The 24,991-nt window shown below is 46.9% G+C and overlaps 1 protein-coding gene across 1 annotated transcript in view; it reads left to right on the top strand.

Moving 5' to 3' along the window:
• Positions 1-24,991, top strand: part of TECTA (tectorin alpha) — a 96,701-nt gene that overhangs the window by 37,331 nt on the left and 34,379 nt on the right. The window contains exons 6-10 of the mRNA XM_080983355.1: positions 3,192-3,604; positions 5,665-6,238; positions 10,273-10,865; positions 15,833-16,406; positions 21,031-21,641. Of these exons, the coding sequence (XP_080839481.1) occupies positions 3,192-3,604; positions 5,665-6,238; positions 10,273-10,865; positions 15,833-16,406; positions 21,031-21,641 (2,765 nt within the window). The remainder of the gene's footprint in view (positions 1-3,191; positions 3,605-5,664; positions 6,239-10,272; positions 10,866-15,832; positions 16,407-21,030; positions 21,642-24,991) is intronic.

The following is a 24,991-nucleotide window of genomic DNA, read 5'->3' as shown; positions in this document are numbered from 1 at the left end:
TACCTGCGATGCTACGCAAATCAGCAGCCGGCAACATGGGTGGACTACCTGCCGCTCGCTGAGTTCGCCTACAACAACACGAAGCACGTGTCCACGGGGGTGACACCGTTCTTCGCCAACAACGGGAGGCATCCCAGAACCTTCCCGGGATTAGCGAGAGCGGGGGAGGGGGAGCCACAGGCAGCGGAAGCCTTAGCATCAGAGTTGCAGGAGGTTCACGAACAGCTTCGGAGGCAGTTAGAACTAGCAAAGCACGCATACAAACTGCAGGCTGACAAGCACAGAAGGGTTGGGGAAGACATACAGGTGGGAGACTGGGTTTGGTTAGCAGCCCAGGCAGTGCCGGCCAGATCGTTAGCGAAGAAGAAGCTAGGGCATAAGCAGCTAGGACCTTACCAAGTCGAGGCACAGGTCAATCCAGTGGCCTTCCGGTTGACACTGCCGGAGGGATCCAGAATGCACCCAGTTTTCCATAGATCAGTGCTCACGCCCTACAAAGCACCTCATAGATTTCAGGAGCCAGGCACGGCACCAGACCCGTTCAGGGAGACGCCCACAAGGGGGGGGTCGCCAAGGCGGGAACCCGTCAACGAGGTCACAGAGATTTTAGACTCGAGATGGGGGGAAGAGGGAGTAGAATATCTTCTCGCCAGAGAAGGTACCCAGGCCAGCGCCAACAGTTGGGTGCCAGACTATGCCTTGGACGAACCTCTTCTCAAGGACGAGTTTCATGCCCTTTTCCCACACAGGCCCATGCCAGCCGAGTATTTCGACGACTGGCTTTTCACACCCACATTTTCAGCCAGCACATTCCAGGGGTTCACCTCGGCCGAGGAACCGGCACTAGAAACACGTTCCCCGGAGGGATCACCCTCGGGGTCTGCCTCAGACCGTTCCTATTGGTGGGACGATCGACCAGAGGAGCAGTGGCGCAGGAAGTGGCTGGGGGGTCCTTGGCAGGCAAAGTCCCCGGAGGAGACCGGGGGAGAGACGGACATGGACGTGTTGGGGGAGGACCTTGGGTTCGAGCACGGTGGCAAAGAGATGGAAGCAGAGGAAATTGAGGTCGGCGAGAGCACGGAGGACGAGCCGGACTTATCCGGCTGGATGCACGCCACGGGGGACGAACTGTATCCGGCACTCACCCCCACAACGACGGAGCACCCAGTACCCACACCTGAAGGAGGGGAGGGGGGAAGGGGGGGCTTCGAGGGGGGGATGGATGTCAGGGGTTCAGGAGCAGAGGCACAGGAAAGGGAGGAAATAGAGAGCGAGGGGGAGGAGTCCGAAGGAAATGTTAGCGATGACAGCGGTCCGAGGTCTCTGAGTCTTTCCAGCGAATCGGAAGATTCACAGAAAGGGGCTCCCATGGTCAGAGCAAGGGGGGTGCCTAGGGGGACACCCCAGGAAGAAGGGGCCAGAGGGGACTCAGAGAGCAGCAGTTGGAAATCAGGACCAGCGTCCACACCAGAGTGCAGTAGGGGGGAGGAGTCCCAGGCATCGGGATCAGGCGGCGCACTGCCAGTGGGAGGACATGAGTCAGGATTGGCCACGCCTCCATCGGGGAGCGAGGAAACGGTCGAGAGGAAGGTTGAAGGCTGGGCGCGCGCGCCAAGTTCAAATGTACAGGAGGGCGGCGCAGTTGGCAGCCCGGATAGGGAGCCAGGTCCCAAAGCCCGCCGAAAAGAGGGGGAGGAGTCAGGGGGGTCAACGTCAGCGTCAGAAGAATCCAGGAAGGAAGGGACCCCGGGGGGTAGCAGGACCCAGAGGAGAAAGGAGAGACGGAAGAGGTGGAGTAAGGCTAGAATCTTAAACTGGTGTACAGGGGGCGGAGACTCAGATGGAGCTTCGCCGATCTAACCCCTAGACGTAGAGCTGGGGCGCTGCGGCTTGAAAATGGAAACTGTACTTCAATAAAGACTTTTGTACATTACTGCCGGCTAGCGTTGGTCCTCTGTGAGCTGGGACCTGGAGCCAGCTCTGACAGTATGTAACCCGAGATACCACTGTACTGGTTTTAGCTAATACAGACCATACACAACCTAGAACTATTGCATATTTCTTTGCCCCTGAAAAGCTGGTTTCATTCTGAAAATTGATTCTGCATTACCCCACAGTGTGTCCATGTGAAAACAGGTGTGGGAAAAGAGTGTATCCACGCCTGCCCAATGACGTTCAGCAGGGGGGTGGCCTTTGCCAAAATTACAATTGCCACTCCCTTCTTCATTCACCTGGGCCATGTGCCAGGAGGAAAAGGCTTGGATAACCTAATCAAAGAGATGGTTTTCCAACTCGAATCAAGTAACCTGCGGACAGCAGAATCTAGAATCCCCAGACCACACCCCTCACCAGTTGTGCCTCCTCTTTGGCCTGTCTAGAATTATTTATTTCACTTGATTTCATTTCATTTGGTTTACATCCCAGCCTTCCTCCCAGAGGAACCCAGGGCAGCAATGTGTCTTTGAACTCTGATAATATTTCTTACTTGTTTGGATGGCAAACAGACAGGTGTGTGGGTATGTGTGGAAACTGGCCTACTGTGCAAAGGTAAAATTCAACTTCGTTGCTCCACCCACCACTAGCATATCTCCCCCAGAGGTTTGCCTGGAAGGAAATGTGGCCCTCAGGCTGAAAAAACACCCCCCACCCCTGATGTAAAGAATTCAAAATTTTGTATTATAGATAAACACACGCACAGCGGTTTATTTTCTGTAATGCCGTGTCTATCATGAAGTATTGTTGCTTCGAAATTATGCTGCTTGATGTTTAATTACTGCTAATTCATATTGGAGGAAAATGAGCCTAACTAAGCAATTGCAAATTAATGCCCCTTGAGTTGCAAACATAACTCACCCAATTGTTACTAGAATTCAGTTACAGCAACGGTGGCATATTTGAGATGTAATTCATGCTGCACGGATGTAGTAATTTGTTGGTGCCAGAAGACTTTGTCGGAGCTTAATTGTGGTCAATGCACTGCGATTTGAACATGTTGAGTTTTCGTCTTCTCATGCTATGAACGTAGAAGTGACACCTACTAAATTCAAGCAGCTTTTGCAATTCAGGATTGCTATCATTTGAAGTGTGTGTGTGTTTAAAATTGATTTACTCGGAGTAAAACATTGTTGCATCCAGATCTTTGCTATAAAATGGGCTGATTCTTTTTCTTGTTCATGTTCTTATTCTTTTAGGCCAGTTTCTCCGTCAAGGAGAGATATTCTGGGAAAGCGCAAACTGCTCCATCAAATGTCGTTGCCTGGATTTCAACAATGAGATATTTTGCCAGGAGGTGTCTTGCGGCCCCTACGAACTCTGTGAGCCAAAGGATAAGTTCTACCAGTGTGTGCCAGTGGAAAGTAGCACTTGTGTGGTCTTCGGGGACCCTCACTACCACACTTTCGATGGCTTCCTCTTCCATTTCCAGGGTTCTTGCTCCTACCTCCTAGCCAGGCAGTGTTGGCCAGGATCCATCCTCCCTTTCTTTAGCGTGGAAGCCAAGAATGAGAATCGAGGTGGCTCTTCTGTTTCCTGGCTAAAGGACATCTCTGTTGAGGTTTATTCGCACAAGATAATCATCCCCAAAGGCAGCTTTGGGAAAATTATGGTGAGAGTCAATTCTTTCATTATGGGGAGAAAATTCAATTAAGGGCCCTTGATTCATTTAAAATTAGGGACCAGCGAATACGTCAATTTTGATTTCTCTCAATTTCTTACTATTCCAGTCTTAAAGATCAGCTCTCCACATTTCCACTTTTTTTTGTGATTTCTTTATTTGTTTTAAGTCACGAAAATTCATCAGCATTTTAGACTGGATTTCTCCCAGTGCACACACACAGTGCAAAGCTGCTGCTGCTGCTGCTGCTGCTGCTTCTTCTTCTTCTTCTTCTTCTTCTTCTTCTTCTTCTTCTTATTATTATTATTATTATTATTATTATTATTTATATACTGCCCTATACCCAGAGGTCTCAAGGCTGTTCACAGAAAAGTTTAGCTTAATATAATGCATTTTTACATGATATTCTCACTAATACGTGTTATTTTATGCACACTTTACTCAGTCATATGCATTGTGTGCATATTACTTGGCTGAAGAAATGTTTTGCAAAATTTGGAGATGTCCAAATTTCAAAGGATGGTTGTGTTTCTGTTTCGGAAAGAGCAAATTAAGCCACTTCATCTTCAAAAGAGAACTGTATTGAATTTCTCCTCCAACCCCATTTAAAACTAGAGCTAGACTGAAAAAATTGGATATTTTCACAAACATTTTTGGCAGCAAAAATCAACCACCACCCTTTTGGCAATTTTTCAGGGACTGCAAAGTTAGGATAGTGCTTCCTGAGCTGTTTTGCTCAGCCTCAGAGAAGTTGTCATGTATCCAGCTCTGATTGGCTACATAATGCCACGACACCACAACATTTGACCCTCTGTTGGCTGGGAATTAACCAGGAAGAAGTTTGAGAAGGAAAAATGGCACTGGAATAAGAACGCTGGTGGTGCTGGTTGTAGTAGTGTCAGACAGCCAGTTGGAGAGGGAGGTGGGTGTTCAAATAATAACAGGATTGTCTGGAGAAATATTTCATTTGTAAAGCAACAAAACTTGCTAACAATACATAAAATATTAGCTCAGAATCCACTTAACACTTTTCCTTGCAGGCTTCTGTCATTAATACTGGGGTTATCCTTTCTAGGTTTTTATTCTGACATTAAAACAGCATTTCACATGGTTTTCAGTTCATCTCGAGAAGTGTGTGTAGCTGCTGTCTGAACGCTCCTTTCAGACAGGGGTGGTCAACTGATGGCCTTTGGGCTAGATAAAGCTGAAGGAGCCTTTTTCCTAGCTCCCAGTATACTTCACACCCAAAGTTTTTAAAGTTATTCAAAAATACACTGTTGCATCTTCCTTCACACTTCAATGTCACCCCTTTTATATACAAGATGTAAATGGACCTCTTCCTATGTACTGCTATGCTTGAGCGTATATGCTGCACATTACAGTCTTTCTGGCTGGATGGTACCAACTCAGTTATGAAGCAGAACACCTCCAGGTTATGGTTTGGAGAACAAAGCATCTTCACCACCCCAAGGTCATTCCTGCTTTTAGGATAGTGGGATCCAAAACTGAACTTTCTGATTGAATTCCAGATTGTAGCATTCCCCCCCCCTCACATCTGGATAGCATCTCTGGGCAGTGCTTAATAAATTTGAGGGGCTTTGTGACTCATAATGTTGGATTGTATCAAATGTAGCCCTATGTGAGCTTCCCATGAGTAGCAGGATTTCCCCTTGTGCAATGGGATTTTTCTTGCTACCCACCCCCCACTGTGTGCTCCCTAAACCTATTTGGGGTTCCCCCAACTCTTCAGAGTGGATCTGAGAAGGGGGTGGGTGGGTGCAGTGGGAGGGGGAGGGGAATCCCTGTTGCACAAGCAGAGATCTTTGTGCTGGCGGGATGGTTCCTTAATTCATTTAATAATGAATGCAAGCCATTATTATTAAATAATAATGGTCAGGTTAGCAGAAGGTTTGTTATAAAATAGTAAATAAATACTTTTTGGACCCTCCTCTTCCCACCGCTCCCTCTCCATATGTCCCCTCCTCTCTATTTATATATATTTCTAATAAAAGAAAAGAAACAATGTTTTGTATTTTGTACCCATCCTGCAGATAGACGACTTGGTTATGTCTCTACCTGTTTTCCTGGAACTGGGGGCCATAAAAATCTACCAGAGTGGTTTGTCGACAGCGGTAGAAACAGACTTTGGCCTCTTAGTGACCTACGATGGAGACCATTATGCTGCTATTTCTGTCCCAGGCTCCTACATCAATGCCACATGTGGTCTCTGCGGGAACTACAACAAGAACCCCGAGGACGATGTGCTGCGCTCGGATGGGAAAATGGCCACGTCGGTGCTGGATCTGGGGGAAAGCTGGCGGGTCTATCACCCTGAATGGAAGTGCTCCCCAGGCTGCTTAGACAACTGCAGCCTTTGCGATGCAGCGACCGAGTCCCTCTATTTTGGCCCCGAGCACTGTGGCTTTATCAACAAAACTGGAGGTCCTCTCTGGGAATGTGGCGCCATCGTTGACCCGACAGCTTTTGTCCACAGCTGTGTTTACGACCTGTGTAGCATCCGAGATAACGGCACCGGAGGGCTCTGCCAAGCCATTCAGGCTTATGCCTTGGTTTGCCAAGCCCTTGGCATCCCCATCGGAGAGTGGAGAGCACAGACAGGATGCGGTAAGTGGGCGTACAATGGAGCTTCAGAAAGATGCAAACTTCCAGGAGCAAACAAGATGGGAATAGGGGCCGTTCTTGGACTACAACTCCCATCATCCCAAGGAATGGGTAGATTTGTTGATTTCCATTTCTCTCAGTTCCTCGTTTTCCCAATCTTCAGTTCAGTTCTCCACATCTCCTCGTCAATTTGTGATTTATTTATTTTTGTAAAAAGATGAAGAAGCAGGGCCACTGGTGCAAAACAAGGATTGTCTCTGACTAAGTCCTACTCATCATAGGTAAAGGTAAAGGGACCCCTGACCATTAGGTCCAGTCGTGGCCGACTCTGGGGTTGTGGCGCTCATCTCGCTTTATTGGCCGAAGGAGCCGGTGTCCAGCTTCTGGGTCATGTGGCCAGCATGACTAAGCCGCTTCTGGCAAACCAGAGCACCACACGGAAACGCCGTTTACCTTCCTGCCGGAGTGGTACCTATTTATCTACTTGCACTTTGAGGTGCTTTTGAACTGCTAGGTTGGCAGGAGCAGGGACCGAGGAACGCACAGGGATTCGAACCGCCAACCTTCTGATCGGCAAGTCCTAGGCTCTGTGGTTTAACCCACAGTGCCACCCGCGTCCCTTATAGACCCACTGAAATTAATGGACCGAAGCTAGTCATGTCCATTAACTTTGATGAGTCTTCTCTGAGTAGCATTGGGTACAAACCCACATTTAACAACATAAGAACATTGGACAATCCAAGCTAGATCAGGCCAATGGTGCATTTATTCTACCTTCTTGTTCTCAAGGTGACCAACCCAGGGTTTCCCAAACTTGGGTCTCCAGCTGTTTTTGGACAACAGTTCCCATCATCCCTGACCACTGGTCCTGCTAGCTAGGGATGATGAGAGTTGTAGTCCAAAAACAGCTGGAAACCCAAGTTTGGGAAACCCTAGACTGACCAGATGCTTGTGGGAATCCTGCAAGGGGGACATGAGTGAAACAGCATTCTGCCCATCTATGGTAAAGGTAAAGGTAAAGGGACCCCTGACCATTAGGTCCAGTCGTGACCGACTCTGGGGTTGCAGTGCTCATCTCGCTTTATTGGCCGAGGGAGCCGGCGTACAGCTTCCAGGTCCTGTGGCCAGCATGACTAAGCCACTTCTGGCGAACCAGAGCAGCGCACGGAAACGCCGTTTACCTTCCCGCCGGAGTGGTACCTATTTATCTACTTGCACTTTGAGGTGCTTTCGAACTGCTAGGTTGGCAGGAGCAGGGACTGAGGAATGGGAGCTCACTCCATCGTGGGGATTCAAACCGCCGACCTTTTGATAGGCAAGTCCTAGGCTCTGTGGTTTAACCCACAGCGCCACCTGCATCCCTTGCCCATCTATGACCCCAAGTTAATTCAAAGGCAGAAAGCCTCCAACAGTGAAGGCAGACAGCTATTGCTAGCCATCTCCTCCATGAATTTGTCTAATCCTTTTGTAAAGCCCACAAAGCTCGTGGCCATCACTGCCTCCTGTGGGAGTGAGTTCCACAGATTTCACTCTACCCTTTTTTGTCCCCAATCAGCATCGCTGTGTTTTTGGAGAAAAACTGACAGGCTGACAAGAGAATCGGAGTCTCCCACCATTCTCCGGCATGCATGTTAACACCGAAGTGATCTAGTGCCCTTGATGCACATTTAGATTTCTTCACTTAAGACATTTCCATATTGCTTCATTATTCACCCTTCCAAGCAGCACACATCATAACAATCCTTTGCTCAACAAGGCTCTTCACCATGTACACAGGAAAAGGAGAGGCGAGGACAGAGCAAGTGGCTGTGCCTCAGAGCAGTTGCTTATACCCAGGCTTGAGGGCGAGGAATGTAAGGTTAACTTTTGCTGGATTCCCTTTCTGAGAAGAGCTGTGGTTTCAGCAGCCTTCAAGAAACGTTGGTGGGAGCACTGGGGGGAAAGAGAAGAGCCAAGAGGGGCTGGGATTCAAGTAAGCATTTGTTGCCATGAAAGCTGATTCAGCCCTCTCCCTGTTTACAATCCAAGAAAAGACAAAGGGACACTTGAAGTAACTAAGAAGCAGCGAGCAAAGGACAAGCAGAAGCGAAACCACTCTAGCTTGTTCTTTGCTCCCTGGGTGGAATTCAATGCTGGGTCGGTGGAAGGAATTTAAGTGCCCGCGTTGAATTTGAGTGAGAGACACGGCAGGATTTACGGCTGACATTTGGGGCTTGGATAAATTGGGGGCATCTGTACTGGCTTGCCCCCCCCCCCTCTCTCTCTCACGTTTGTCACCTGCATCATTCAGCCGACTTCATCTTGATTTGCACCTGCCCAACTCAGAAAAGGAACTGTGAACATAGGAAGCTGCCTTATACTGAGTCAGACCATTGATGCATCTAGCTAAATATTGCCTGCACTGACTGGCAGCAGCTCTCCAGGGTTTCAGGCAGGGTCTTCTCTGAGTTGGACTAGCACTGATACGTATCTCAGGTATAACCATCTGCTAGCTTAAAGGTAAAGGTAAAGGGACCCCTGACCATTAGGTCCAGTCATGACCGACACTGGGGTTGCGGCTCTCATCTCATTTTATTGGCCGGCGTACAGCTTCCGGGTCATGTGGCCAGCATGACTAAGCCGCTTCTGGTAAACCAGAGCAGCGCATGGAAATGCCGTTTACCTTCCCGCCGGAGCGGTCCCTATTTATCTACTTGCACTTTGAGGTGCTTTCGAACTGCTAGGTTGGCAGGAGCTGGGACCGAACAACGGGAGCTCACCCCGTCGCAGGGATTCGAACTGCCAACTTCCTGATTGGCAAGTCCTAGGCTCTGTGGTTTAACCCACAGCGCCACCCGCGTCCCTTATGTCTGCTAGCTTAAGAGAGCCTTATTAAAGCTGATGCCTTCCAGATGTGATGATGATGGTGATGATTAATGCCATTTATTAATCGCTTCCCATGAGCCATTCCAAAGTGATTGACAATACAATCAATACACACAGTATAATCATAGAACCATAGAACTGGAGAGTTGGAATGGACTCCAAAGGTCATCCAGTCCAACCCCCTGCACGAATAACACAGCTTTCACATTAAAAACAAAAAACAGAACACATGGCTTTTTTTCAGCCAGAGCTCACTGAAATTCATTTCCGGCACCTCTCAGCCAGACGCTTTTGCCATTCTAAGAGAACGAGGGAGGCGTTCATGGTGTGTTCTGGCACCCTTTCCCCCCCTAGAAAAATAGTACTGATTAAAACACAATTAAATATGTAAACACAGTTCAAAACAACAGCAGCAATTCATTTCAAAATCCCATATAAGTACAAACTGGGGATATAGTTCTCCACTTGGAAGGCTTGCTGAAAGGGGAACTCCTTCAACAGGCACCAGAAAGGCAATAGAGGAGTGCTTGTGTGGCAGGGAGTTCCAAAGGCTCACTGTCGGCCCAATTTTGACATAATGCAGAACAAGACTCCTAACAGCATGCAATGATCGGTTGCGTAAGTAAGGGATTATTAGACCATCTGTTTTGGACCACAGTTCCCATCAGTCCCAGACAGCACAACCCCAGAAGCTATCATGGAGGATAAAACTCGGAATGCCTACCGGCCATAAAGGTTATGTTCCATCTCTATTGTCAGAGGCAGTGAGCCTCTGAAAGCCAGTCACTGGGACTCACAAGTAGGGACAGTGGTGTTGTGCTCAGGTTCTGCTTGTGGGCTTTGCATGGGCATCCGGTTGCTGGACTAGATGGACCATTGGCCTCTGATCCAGCAGGGCTCTTGTTATGTTCTTAAGCTAAATGACAGCCTGTGTGGTGTAGTGGTTAGAGTGTTGGGCTCCAGCCTGGGAAACCAGGGTTCCAATCCCCACTCAGCCATGAAGCTCACCAGGCCAGTCACTCACTCTCAACCCAACCTACCTTGCAGGATTGTTGTGTGGAAGAAGAGGAACCATGTGTGCCACCTGTGAGCTCCTTGGAGAAAAAGGTGGACTATGAATGAAATAAATGAACTGGCTAAATCAATAAATGCCCCTTGTCTGCTTCTTCCAGCTGCTGCTGTGCAGTGTCCAGAGTCCAGCCACTACTCTGTGTGTACCAGCAGCTGCCCGGCCACCTGCTCGGACCTCACTGCCCCCTTGACCTGCACCTCCCCTTGCACCGAGGGCTGTGACTGCAACGAGGGCTACGTCCTCAGCACAGACCTGTGCGTCCCGATCCACCAGTGCGGCTGCGATGTGGACGGCCAGTACCACGCCATCGGAGAGTCGTTCTGGGCCTCGGTGGACTGCACGGTGCAGTGTTGGTGCGAGGACGGAGGGGAGGTCACCTGCTTCAACTCCTCCTGCCAAGAAGGAGAGGTCTGTGCCGTGGAAAATGGCTACCAGGGCTGCTATCCCAAGAGGGAGACGTTGTGTCTGGTCTCCCAGGATCAGGTGCTGCACACCTTTGATGGCGTCACGTTCGCTTACCCCCCAGACAATTCCTACACGCTGGTCAAAACCTGCCCGGACAGACCCAGCTTCCTGGAAGTGGACATAAGCAAAAAGAAACCAGAATCAAGCCCTGATTGGCTTCGGAGCCTGATCATCCATATTGCCAGCCAGGAAGTCAAAATTGGAGGCGTAGACAACTCTGAAATCAAGGTACTGGCTTGTGTCAATGCTCAGTAAATTCTTTTGGTGGAAGGCCTTCCAGTGAACTTCAGAGCTGAGTGGGGATTTGAACCCTGATCTCCCAGGGTCCTACTCTGAGTCCCCCTGCCCTCCACTTATGTGCCCCCTAAATGCAGTCTGGGGGTTTCCCCGCCTCCCATCTTTAAGTCTCTGATCTTGGAGACTTAAAGGGGAAGCATGGGGAGATGTGCAAAAAAACTTTGCTGGTCTCTTCCTGGTTCACTTTTAAGCCTCAGAGTAAGCACAATGGATTTTGACAGGTAGGCAGCTGTGCCCACTTGTCAAACGTGGCCCACAAGGCTGATCCTGATAATAATAATAATATAATAATAATAATAATAATAAAATTTTATTTATATCCCACCCTCCCCAGCCAAAGCTGGGGCTCAGAGCGGCTAACAACAGTAAAAGTGGCACAGTTTACACAAAATCACAGTCAATTAATTGAAATGCATTCTAAAATCAATTCAGAATCAAATTAATGGCAACCATTGGGCTAGAGTTCTGTGAGGATTACTGAAGAAGGGGGTCAGACTGTGCCCTGGCCAAAGGCCTGGTGGAACAGCTCTGTCTTGCAGGCCCTGCGGAAAGATGTCAAGTCCCGCAGGGCCCTAGTCTCTTGTGACAGAGCGTTCCACCAGATCGGGGCCATGGCCGAAAAAGCCCTGGCTCTGGTTGAGGCCAGCCTAATCTCTCTGTGGCCCAGGATCTCCAAGATGTTTTTATTTGAAGACCATAAGGTCCTCCATGGGACATACCAGGAAAGGCGGTCCCGTAGGTACGAGGGTCCTAGGCCGTATAGGGCTTTAAAGGTTAAAACCAGCACCTTAAACCTGACCCTGTACTCCACCGGGAGCCAGTGCAGCTGGTATAGCACCGGGTGAATGTGATCCCATGGTGAGGACCCCGTAAGGAGTCTCGCCGCAGCACTCTGCACCAGCTGGAGTTTCTGGGTCAGTCTCAAGGGCAGCCCCACGTAGAGTGAGTTACAATAATCAAGCCTGGATCGGGCCCAAAAGTTTCCCCACTCTTGGCCTGGACAGATCCACAGCCTGACATAGCAGAGCAAAGAGTTATGGTGGAACGGAATATAACATTCATTGTGTACTGCAAATATGTGATTGTTTGCTAATATCCACTCAGATGCTGAGCCAGTGGTTAAAATGCAGGTCTTCCAAGCCAGCAAAACAATGCTTAGCAATAATAACAAGTGTGTTCATACTGAACGTGTCATCTGCCCCCCTGCCCTGGCTGCCTGGTGAAAACAAGAGTTGGTTCTTTTCTTAATCCTGCCAAGACAGAGGATCATCTGTGATAGGAAATGCAGAGTGTCTCATTAGCTACACCCGCCGCTGACATTCTCCCCCAGATACACATTTTATCAGGCAGTGTTAACACTAATGACGGAAGACACAAAATGAGTTTACATGAGTGATCAAACAACCTCAGCTTGACACTGTGCTGCTCACAGTTAAAATAATTGTGTGTCTCTTAAAAAGACAGATATAAAGAGAGGGAGGGAGGGAGAGAGAGATGGTGTTATCTACATGAGCGAAATTTACATGCAGTTTTAAAAATATATAAATAGCAGAAAGTTTAGGCAACTTTGACTATGGTTAAAATTTGAGTTATATAGATAAATAGAAAATGGTATGAGATGGAGAAGAAAATGTTGTTGGTGGACTCCACGGAGGGGAGGAGGGAGGTCGGAGAATTCAGATAATTCAATATTTATTTTTTGTATTTCATGTTTGAATGTCAAATCATAAATGTAAAATATGAATTTTTAGGCAACTTCAGTCAGGACTGTAGGAAGAGAGTGGGGAGCCCCCTAACTATGGAACTCACTTCCACATGAAGCTTCACTTCCACATGAAGCAGCGACGGCCACCAACCTGAATGGCTTTGAAAGATTATTGGACAAATTCATGAAGGATAAAGGCTGTCAGTGGCTACTGGCCACAATGGCTACGCTCTGCCACCATGGCTGGAAGCAACAACGCTTCTGAATACCAGTTACTGGAAACTGAAGGAGAAGGGGTAGCCTTATCCTTAGTGAATTTGTCTTTTAGAGCCATCCAAGTTTGTAGGCATAACTGCCTCCTGTGCGATCAAATTTCATAGTTTAACTATGTGCCGTGTGAAGAAGTTCTGAGTCTTCTAACACTCAACATCACTGGATGTTCCCAGGTTTTAGTATCCTAAGAAACAGACCCAAACATATCTCCACACAATCCTATTCACCTCTATCATGTCCCTGCCCCAGACCTTTCCCCCCAAAACTAATAAGCCTGAAGCCTAGTAACTTTTCCTCCTAGGGGAGTTCCTGTATCCCCTTGATCGTTCTTTTCTAAACTTTTTCTAGCTCTACAATATCATTTTCAAGGTGAGCTGATGAGAACTGTATATACAATATCCCAAGTTGTGGTCACACCATAGAGATATCATGAGTCTTATTTTCAACCCCCTCCCTAAGTTTTGCAGGCTTCCAAAGCCCTGCAGAAACCTGGCAGACCTTCTGGGCTGAGATAGGAGCAAGATGGATTTACCTGTCCCAGGCAGTAGTGCCTCTGCCCCCCTGTTGAACACTGGGAATCTCCTCGCCACATCCTAGGCTCATGCGCATAGGCAACACTGCCACCTGGTGGAAGGATGTGTGCTTTAGCAAGCGTTCGCGCTGGACAATTTATTTAAAGCAGTTTTCAGCACAAACAGCACCTTCGAACCTGTCTCACACGATTTACTTGCATGTATGAGCACTGCTAATGTGTGATAGGAAGCAGAGGAGAGACATTATAAAAACAAATTCACCTTTTCGTCAATCTGGTGGTGACATTTTGTGATGACATTTTGCTGTAAAAACTGATTTTGCAAACCCGCGCTTAGCAGTCATCTCCATCCCTGCTTCATTCCACCCCCACCCCCTGTTCATTCCAACAAATGCATGTTTACACACTGGATGTCTGCATCTGCAGATCAATGTGTCTCACACACACCTCTGTCAGATCAAGCGTCTCTGACCTGCATTCTGTGATCATCTCAGATTTGTTTGTTTTAAAATATCAGGGGTGCAAGTGCCTAGAATGGTTTGCTCTGTAACAACCACAGGAGCAAATCACTTCCCAAAAATTAGATGCAGGGGTCAGCACACTTTTCCAGCAGAGGGCCGGTCCACTGTCCCTCAGACCTTATGGGGGGGCTGGACTATTATTTTGAAGAAGAAGAAATGAATGAATTCCTATGCCCCACAAATAACCCAGATATGCATTTTAAATAAAAGCACACATTCTACTCATGTAAAAACATACTGATTCCCGGACTGTCCATGGGCCAGATTTAGAAGGCAATTGGGTCGGATCCAGCCCCCGGGCCTTAGTTTGCCTACCCATGAATTAGAGAGTTGGACGGATCATTTGAAGAACTCCTTGTGCTGTCTTTGCATCAAAGAGTCCTTACAGATCACCGTATTACTGCACCAATCCCACATCTTTGGGACTAGGCCATTTCAAGGACAGTCCATATAGCTACTAGCCATGATGGCTATAAGAAACCTCCATGTTCAAAGGTAGTCTACCACTCAGCAAAGCCAGTGGTCAATTGGCTAGCATTGTCATTGAGCTACCCGCATCCCAAACCTACTGCTGAAAAGGCGAAAGATTTATACGATCTTTTTCCCCCCCCCCCCCAAACCTACTGCTGAACCCCAGAACCCCTTAGAAGAAGAGAATAGCTTGGGCAGACACAGCCAGCCCTGTTCTTCCTTGCCCAAGGACTTTCCAATGCACATTTCAACAGTTTTGAAGAGAAGAAAGGGAGGGAAAGGCCAGGAATCAATTAAGCCGAGAGGCTTAAATACAGGAGTAGGGATGTTGATGGAACATGGGGACACAAGAAAATACCTTACACTGAGTTAGACCATTGGTTCATCTAGTGCAGTACAGTGGTACCTCAGGTTACATACGCTTCAGGTTACATACGCTTCAGGTTACGGACTCCGCTAACCCAGAAATAGTGCTTCAGGTTAAGAACTTTGCTTCAGGCTGAGAACAGAAATCGTGCTCCAGCGGCGCGGCAGCAGCGGGAGGCCCCATTAGCTAAAGTGGTGCTTCAGATTAAAAACAGTTTCAGGTTAAGTACGGACCTCCGGAACGAATTAAGTACTTAACCCGAGGTACCACTGTATCGTTTACTCTGACTGGCAGCAGCTCTCCAGGGTTTCAGACAGGAGTCCTCTCTCAGTCCCACCTGGACATGTCAGGGATTGAACCCGGGTTCCTCTGCATGCAAAGAGGTGCTCTGCTACGGAGCCACAGCAGAAAACCCAATTGCTGTTTGCTCCAAATGGGTGCTAAAGAGTGGTTTTCCCCAGAAGAAAGCAGAAGAATAAGAGTGAATGAATGAATTTTATTATTTCGGTCACAGACCAGTTCCAGCCCACATACAATATCAAGGAAGTCATAAAACACGATAGGGATAAATTTGAATTTGCAATTAGGTATAACAGGGACAATACAGATATAGCAACAGTTAAAAATTTATATAAATTAAAACTTAGTCACTAACATATAACCTAAAATTATCATTTAAAACCTTAATCATTATGATAGCACAGCTTGTTCCCTAAGTTTTATGGCAATTGCACAGAATTTGACTACCCTTAACATGATCTCAGGATCCTTGTCCTCTACCAGGGATTTTAGACATTGAGGTTTGGATTCATTTGGAGATTTTTGCATAGCAGGGGTAATAAATACCAAGAACAAGAGGAAATGTGGATGAAGCTTTGTTAGCTCAGCCTGTCCTTAATTCTGGCGCCACCTACTGTTGGCCTCCCTGCTTTTCACCCTCCTATTCCCAATGGACACTAGGCACCACTTGCTCATCAACTTTCCTCTTCATTCATTCATTTGTTCTCCCCCACCCCACCCGTTTTGCAGGTGAATGGATATGAAATGGAGCTTCCGTATTTCCATCCTTCCGGCCAACTGGAAATCTACCGCAGCAAAAACGGGACCGTAGTTGAGTCCGAAGGACTCATACATATCCTGTACTTGGATTCTGGCATGCTGGAGATACGCCTCTCAACTATCTATTTCAACTGCACCGGGGGCCTCTGTGGCTTTTTCAACGGGAACAGCAGCGATGAATTCTGCTTCCCTAACAGGAAGTGCACGGACAACCTGGCGGTTTTCCTGGACAGCTGGACAACCTTCAATGAGATTTGCAACGGGGAGTGCGGCGACCTTCTCAAGGCCTGCAACAACGATTCGGAGCTCCTGAAGGACTACCGGAGCCGATCAAAATGTGGCATCATTAACGATCCCACCAACAGCTCCTTCCTGGAGTGCCACTCAGTGGTGAATGTCTCTGCTTACTATCGGACCTGCCTCTTCCGCCTGTGCCAGAGTGGGGGGAACCAGTCAGAGCTCTGTGACTCAGTAGCCCGTTATGCCAGCGCCTGCAAGAATGCAGAAGTGGACGTCGGTCCGTGGAGAAGTTTTGACTTTTGCCGTAAGTCAGTGCATGCGTCTTTTTGTCAAAGGTGTGGCCATTTGAGCAGACCTCCACAAGTTCTTTAAAACCTCGGTTCCATTTTTTAAAAAGTAAATTACTAGTCCTCCTGGATTATTTATTTTATACAGGTTAAGATCCAGAGAGATCATTATAGGGATCTAAGAAGCTTGCATTGTGTGCTCAAAGGCTTATATGCGGTCCTTTGAGTCCTGCCATTCAATGTGTACCTTTTATCCGCAAAGGCTCAGTGTGTTGTACAGTGGTACCTGGGGTTACAGACGCTTCAGGTTACAGACTCTGCTAACCCAGAAATAGTACCTCAGGTTAAGAACTTTGCTTCAGGATGAGAACAGAAATCGTGCAGCGGCAGCACAGCAGCAGCGGGAGGCCCCATTAGCTAAAGTGGTACCTCAGGTTAAGAACAGTTTCAGGTTAAGAACGGACCTCCAGAACGAATTAAGTTCTTAACCCGAGGTACCACTGTATTGTATTTATTTATTTCCCGTCCTTCACCCTAAGGCCCCCAGGGCAGGTTGCAACATTAAAGCACAATATTAAAAACAATTTAAAACAACTTACAATAATAAAAAATAAGACGGGTCCTCAAATCATACACCTCAAGTGTCAAAAACCAGGGGCAGCATTCTCCAGAAGCTGTATAATGAAGGTGCCAGGCAGACCTTTCTGGGGAGAGATTTCTGCAGCTTAGGGGCCACCACAGAGAAGACCCTCTCCTGGGCCACAGTCACCTGAGCTTCTGAAAGTAACCAGGAAGGCTCCCTCTGCCAGTTTCAGCACCCAAGAGAGTCTGTAGAAAAGGAGGGTGGTTTTTCAGATATTTGGGGCCTGAGTCATTTAGGACTTTAAACAACAAATGTGGGTACCTTGAATTGGCCCAGAAATGAACTGACAACCAGTTTTAAAATAGGGTTTATATGAGATGTAGGTGGAAACCCAGCCAGGAATCTGGCTGCTGCATTTTGAAATAACTGAAATTCCCCAGTCGTCTTCAGGGATAGCTCCACGTAGAGCACATCATAATAATCCAACTTTGAAGGTTCCAGTGCGTGGAGTATAGCGATCTCTAACAAAAATGGGTCGTAGCTGGAGAACCAGCTGGAGCTTTTTTTTTTTTTTTTTTTTTTAAAAAAGGCCCTTCTAGCCACTGAGGCCTCTTGAGCCTCCAGCCATAGTGTTGAATCCAGGAGCAGCCCCACAGTGCAAACCTGCTCCTTTCAGGGGAGTGCAACCCCACCCAAGGAAGGCTGCCTCTCCACCTCCCAGACATGAGAACCTGGGACCCATAACAGGATTCAGGTATGTCACACACATACCTGCAAAATACACCCCCAAATCCCACCCATCATAATGCATTTCACTCATCTATGTAAAATATAGATTAAAACAGTGTTGCAAAAGCATTACCTTTGAGCCTGGGGTGTTTTCTCTCTCTCTCTCTCTCTTTCCAGTTGCTTTTTGCCTCTAGATGCACTTTCTTAATTAAGTAATTTTCATAGAATGCGTTCTAGGAGACATCAGGAGTTTTATTGCGCCATGTTCTTGAATTGCAGTAGGGATCCCGACTTAAGCTGTAACAACAGAGGCTAATTTGAATGAGCGAGACGGTTGGGGGGGGGAGTTGTTTAGCTATGGTAATATTCTTGCTGACAGTGGTATTATTATCATAATCTAAAGGCAGATGTAGGAAGTTCACACTGCGGAAGCTCAAGAAGGCTTAGGCGAGTTGATGCAAATGGAAGGACGTGGAATTTGAGATTTGGCAGGCGATGAGCTTTCACACAAACTCGGAAGTCTGTGAATATTTTAAGGGTGCAGTCATACATAAGGCTAAATTATGGTTTGTTTTAACTAAGCTTTTTTAAAAACAACAACAACAGCCCACAAATCATCTTATGAACTTGAAACCAGAGTTAAAAGAAGTCACAGTTCGGGAACTGCTTTGCATTGTGATTTGTTGCCAGGATCATGGTTTGTTGCCAGAGCTGGGTTTGGACACTCAGACCACACTTTGGCTAAACAAAAAACCAGTTAGCATTTTGTACAAAACTAGGCCACTGAGCGGCCCTTTACTGAAGCACAGAGTTCTAACCAATGCTAGTCCTGCTCAGAGTAGACTCACTGAAGTGAATGGACAGGACTAAGGACCCTTTTAATCATAGTATGTAAAAGGGGGTTTCAGAAACCTAGTTTCCTCTCTAGAAATCACCTACATAAGAAGAGTCCTCCTGGATCAGACCAGGTCTCCATCTAGTCCAGCCCTCTCCTTCTCATGGTGGCCAATCAGATGCCTCCAGGAAACCCTAAAGCAGGGCTTAAAGGCAACAGATGTAGTTCATTCCCAACATTTGTGGGTCTGCTGATATTCAGCACCCAAGTGGATAAAGCTGAACCAGTAAGAAGGGCCACAGGTTCCTGATAGTTAAACTATGGAACGCATTCGCAGAAGAGGCAGTGATGACCATGAACTTGGATGACTTTAAAAGGGGATTGGACAACTTCATGGAGGAGAAGGCTATCAATGACTACTAGTCATGATACCATGCTCTGCCTCCACGGTCAGAAGGAGTAATGCTTCTGAACACCAGCTGCTGAAAACCTCAGAAGGGGAGAGGGCATTTAACAGAATATTGATATGCAGGAAAAAGAGAGGAAGAAATAACAGGGTAAACAGGAAGGAAACTCCATCTAGCCCAAGGCTGTGTAATGTACTACAATGCTGAAAGGATACTAAACAAGGCAAGGCAACACAATGACAATTTGAATGACAATAATTGACAAAGAAACTAATAAAGCAGCTTGAATAAGAATAAAACCATGCAGTAATATTGCAAGGCTTTGCATTGTCTCTTCCCTAATAAAACTCCCTCCGGAGGATTTAGCTGAAAGCATCCTAGGCTATCCCAACTTCCCTCGTGTTTCTCAATTGCTGAACATTACAGCATCAAGTTCAAGAGCAATTCGTAGCTACCAATCTAGTGCAGAGGATCAAGGACCCTTCCTCCTGACACACACAAAGCAGGAAGAAATAAAGGGAAGAGAATCAGACCTCTTAGAGGTATACTGGCTCTGAACATGGCAGTCCCTGTTTAATCTAATAACCACTGATGGGTAAATGAATGGAGGAGAAATCTAGCTCCCTTTTAAAGCCTTCTAAACTGGTGGCCACCCCATCATGGGGCAGTGAGTTCCAAAGGTTAAATATGTCTTGTTTTAAACTAGCGTTTCCTTTTGCCTGTCCTGAATCAGTTTCATTGTATGATCCTGGTTATAACCCCCAACCCCACCCAGCCATGGGGGAAACTGTTCATGGAACCATAGAATTGTAGAGTTGGAAGGGACTCCCCACAATGCAGGAATCACACCTAAAGAACGCCTGACAGATGGCCATCCAGATTGCCATGGAGAGAGGTTTGTGCATGCACCTTTCTTGCTTAGTTTGAAAATGGGAATGCACATGACACATCCAGGGCATTTATACTACAAAGGACTTTAGCAAACAATTGATCAACCGTGATCACTAGGACTGTATAGAGGAGGGGCTGGCAAGACTGAGCCCAGAGTGATTGGCATTAGTTAGACCTGACAGCCCATATCCTTCTGCTCAAAAAAGGAGAGAGGGATGAATAGCTCTGGTCTGGAGCCTGTGATTATGAGCTCCCAGAGAAGCAGAATGGTCTTAAACCTCACCCTGATATCTTTGACAGTGGCAGACCGGAGTGTGCTCGGCTTGTTGAATTTTTAAGCCTGTGCTGACTTTTTGTTTATGTTTTTCGGGAATTAAACTTGCCTGCATGCATTTCCAGGCTTCTGTTCAAAAGCGTAAGGACTAGAATGTAGCTTTCCTCCCAATTTAAACAGCAATTTGGGATTCTAAAGACATTGACACCTATGCTCAGTACAGGATTTCATTGCAGATAGGTGCAAAACACACAGTCCTGTCTAGACCTGGACTAGACTAAGGGTTTATCCAAACTTACCTTTCTTCTGCTCTTTCCAGGCTCTGTGTCTGAACATCTATCTTCATTTAATTTTTTCCCCAGAGCTTTCCTTGCAAAAACCTGCTCTTTAAAGTTCAATTGGAGCAAACAAACAAACCTGAATTGATGTTTGCTCCGATTGTGCACTGAGTGGTGGGTTTTCACAGGAAAAGCTCCGGGACAAAAACAGAAATGCTCAGACAAGGAACTTTTAAGCATGGACCTGTGACTGAAAGAGAGGGGCAAAAGGTAAGAGTGGGTAAGCCCTTAGGTGTGGAAGCCAGGAAGGTAATTCAGGATCGGAACTAACTCCTATCTCCTGAGTTTTTCATTGCTTTTCTACCCTGAGCCATGCTACAATGTCGAGGCAGATGTCGCAGCCAGATCACCCTCACATTAAGAGCCACTATTTGAACGATGGTCTTGGTCATTTGATGGTCCTTTTTATCCATTGTTGTTGTTTTTTAATTGTATATATTGCTTGTTTTATGTTGCTACGGCCGTTGGCTAATACAAATAAAGTTTATCTGTCAAATGTTGAGGCACAGCATGGCAGGACTTCGAGAGAAAGTGGCTGGCTGCCAGCTGAACTTGTGCTTCCCCCCTTTTTTGTTTTGCTCCAGCTCTCACCTGCCCGGAGAACAGCCACTTTGAGGAGTGCATGACCTGTTCTGAGTCCTGCGAAAGCCTAGGGATGGGTCCCATCTGCCTGGACACCTGCACGGAGGGCTGTCAATGTGATGATGGCTTTGCCCTCCGAGGCACCCACTGCATTCCCAGGACTGAGTGCGGCTGCAGCTTTGAAGGCCACCAGCTCTCCACCAACCAGTCCTTCTGGATGGACATTGACTGCCAGTATTTCTGCTACTGCAATGGCTCCGACAACAGCGTGCACTGCGAGAACATTCCCTGCAAAGAGGATGAGTACTGCATGGAGGAGAGCGGCCTTTATTACTGCCAGGCTCGCACCGACGCCTCCTGCATTGTCTCCGGCTACGGCCATTACTTGACCTTTGATGGGTTTGCTTTCGATTTTCAGAGCAGCTGCCCCCTGGTCCTCTGCACCACCATCTCCCGGCAGAGGTCAGAGAGGTTGGAAACCTTCCCCGAGTTTACGGTCACTGCCAAGAATGAGGATCGGGACCCTTCCCTGGCCTTGTGGGTGAAGCAGGTGGAAGTGGAGGTCTTCAGTTACAACATCATCATCCACCGGGCTTACAAGCACACCGTGCTGGTGAGTTAACACAGCGACACTGAATCGATTTATTACAGTCTGTCGACCAGAATTGAGAAAGCATGCAATACATACAAATGTCAGAACAAAACAGATGGAAAAGTAGAACATAGAAACCACAACAATCTCAGGTTGGCCCCTGAAGAGGGCCCTTCCAGTTTTAGGTGGCGAGTTTTTCTCTTGTTCTCACTGCTACTGATACAAATTCAGCCACTGTCAGTGAAACCTTTGGGTTTTCACTTCCATTAGATATTGAACTGGGGTCACATTGTACCTGAGAGCCAAGCAGCTCTCCATTTACGATGGGGAGATGACAAATGCTTCAAGGGGTTGAGGACGTTGGGCAAGGGAGTGGGAAGAGAATAGGTGGATGGAGATGTAAATTCATGGCTAATTTTTCTGAGGAGCAAAAGACAGGACTGCCTTTGACAGACTGGCATCCTCTAGCACAGCGGTTCTCAACCTGTGGGTCCCCAGATGTTGTTGGACTACAACTCCCACCATCCCTGAGCTCTGGCCTTGCTAGCCAAGGGTGATGGGAGTTGTAGTTCAACAACAACTGGGGACCCACAAGTTGAGAAAGGCTGGCCTAGCAACTCCTGAAAGATAACTGTCAACTCCTGTCCTCCTGTCTCTGAGGAGCAGTAATGCTTGCTTCAAACCACAATATGGTAGGGTGCTCTTGTGCTTCGGTCCTGCTTGCAGGTTTTCCACAGGCATCTGGTTGGCCACTGTGCAAACAGGATGCTGGACTGGGTGAGCCATTGGTCTGATCCCAGCACTAGCAAACCTACATTTATGGGACCCTGAAGCTTGAGCTGTTATGGGGGCCCCTTCATAACCAGCAGCGAGGTCTGGGTAGCCACTGCTATCTTCTTCAATGCGGTTGTTCCACAACAATCAGCACACACACACACACACACGAACAACTCATATTTTGATTAAAATTGTTATTCTGGATTATATCCCATGTCAAAGTAAATAAAGTGAATCAAAATTTCCTATGCCTTATAGTTTGGGGGATGAAAATTAGAGAAATGTTATATACATGCATGATGCATCACAGAATGATGAAACTGGGTTTACCAGACCCAATTTTTTAAGCAATGCAGATTAAAGTCACTTCTGGAGCCCCTCTGGGATTAGTGTCCCTGAAGCTTAAATTTTGTCATTTTCATAGTAAATCTATCCCTTGATCCCATCAATTGGCATTCAGAGGCATACTGCCTCCAACAGTGGCGAGACAACCTTGTCATCATGCCTAGTAGTCATTGATAGCCTTTATTTCCAGGATATAACTTTGCAGTGACTGCAAACCAGAAGGAGCTAGATATGTTTAAGTGTTGTGGAAACCAATAGGGCTTAAATGCACTGTTAAATATTGTTTCCTTTGCATATTGGGTTGTCAAGGGTAGCTTCATGTATTATTTTTTTCTTGCACAGTTGAAGGAGGAAAACACTGTCATGGATGAAACTCTTCTGTCACTGTTTTTACATGTCTGGGCTCAGTCTTCCCGGGAGCAGAATGTTGTTGGCTTGTTCTCTTTTAAATAGCAGAGAATCCACAGAAGTGTTAAACAGGAATCCCAAAGGACTGAAATGAAAATCTGAATTCAACCTCTTTTAGCATCGTGGTCAGGATGAAGTTGGCTATTCAGTGACTCTCAATCACAGAGTCAGCTGGAAACAGTTGTTTCATGCCTGAGGCAGGAAATATAAATGTTGCTCTGCGTGATGGTAAAAAGACAACAGTAAGATAAATATTTGGCAACGTTCTTCTCCCTAACGGCATCCAGAATTTGCTACCTAAGACGGACTGATTCAGCTTGCCTACCAGTAGGGCTGGCACTGCTCAGTAATGGGACATTACAATGTCTCCATAGAGACAAGTCCCTATCATGGCCTTGGCCTCAGATGATAGATAAGGCTAATTGATTGGTTGAATTTATATCCCACCTTTTCCTCCAAGGAACTCAATGTGGTGTACATGGTTTGCTTCCTTCACATTTAATCCCCACAACAATCCTGTGAGGTAGGCTAGGCTAAGGAGCAGTGACTGGCCCAAGGTTACCCAGAGAATTTTAGGGCCGAGTGAAGATTTGAACCTTGGTGTCCCAGGTTTTAGCCCAACGATAACCAGTCTGGAGCTGCTATTCTGCTGGCTTAGGAACACAACCAGGTTCCAGATACCAAATCTGAGGCTGATGGCCACAAACCTGCAAAGCTAAACTGGTAACTACCAGACAGTTTCTCCTATGCCTGGTTCCCCCAAGGAGCCAAGGCTGCCCAAAGGATGAGAGAGTGGATTAGGCAAGAAGCCACAGAAGGAAGAAGCAGCCCCCACCCTCCGGTCAAAGGCTTGTCCCTTTAAGGGGTCACACTCCTCAGGCAGGGTGGGTGAAGCTTTGGAAGGGGTGAACTAGAGGGAGGCTCTTATAAGGCCTCAATCAAGGCCCAACTTTCACTGGAGAAAGTTGTGTACCTGGAGCTAGCCAAGGTCCTGAAACCCCGACTGCCAGTCCTTGTGGATTCTTGCTGAGAAGAGGTCAGAACCATCTCACATGAGATGGCTGCTGCCCATAGCTCCCTCTTCATCTGTACATGAACACATGATCTGTTGGGTTTTTGTGAGTCAAAAGTGGGTGGAGGTTACTCAGACCAAATATTTGGCACATGTACTGTTACAGTTGCAGACTGTAAATATTGGTGCACCATAATCGCCCCATTTGTCAGATGACCTGGAGGGTTTATTATGAACCTGTAGGCACACTCCACCTTGATTTCAATGGGTTTCAGTGAACCCAACTTTGAGCTGTATTGTGGCCTGTGTGTTTCAGTTATAAACTAGTGTGTGGTGCTTCTCAACTGCTAGATAGATGTGCCCCTTTTCACTCAATTTTTCATGGCTCTAGTGTTCTATTCTCTTTCTTCCAATGAGCTCAGAGCAGAGTTTTAACTTGATGACAACCCTGTGAGCAAGTTGGACAGAGAAATAGTGACTGGCCCAAAGCTACACAACAATTTCCACAACTTGAGTGAAGACCGGGTTTTCTGCGTCAGGCCATCTTTCTTTGAAACCCACCTCCCAAAGCTAGTTATTTACTTATTTTGCAAGATTTATATACCACTTGACTGTAGTAAAATCTTAAAGTGGTTTACAAAATGTATTAGGTAATAAAATTACCAGTAAACAAAAACAAGAAAACAGTTTAAAAACAACAAGTTAGAATGTTCAAAAAAGAGATTAAAATCAATGATAAGCTAAACATTGGATTAAAACAAGTCAACATTCTATGCATCTAGAGAGGCTAGCCTAAGCAAAAATGTTTTTAGTGGGTGCCAAAAAGGGA

Source organism: Podarcis pityusensis (genome assembly GCF_964106645.2).
Source record: "Podarcis pityusensis genome assembly, chromosome: 15".
Lineage (NCBI taxonomy): Eukaryota > Metazoa > Chordata > Lepidosauria > Squamata > Lacertidae > Podarcis > Podarcis pityusensis.
This window is presented reverse-complemented; position numbering and strand designations above follow the sequence as displayed.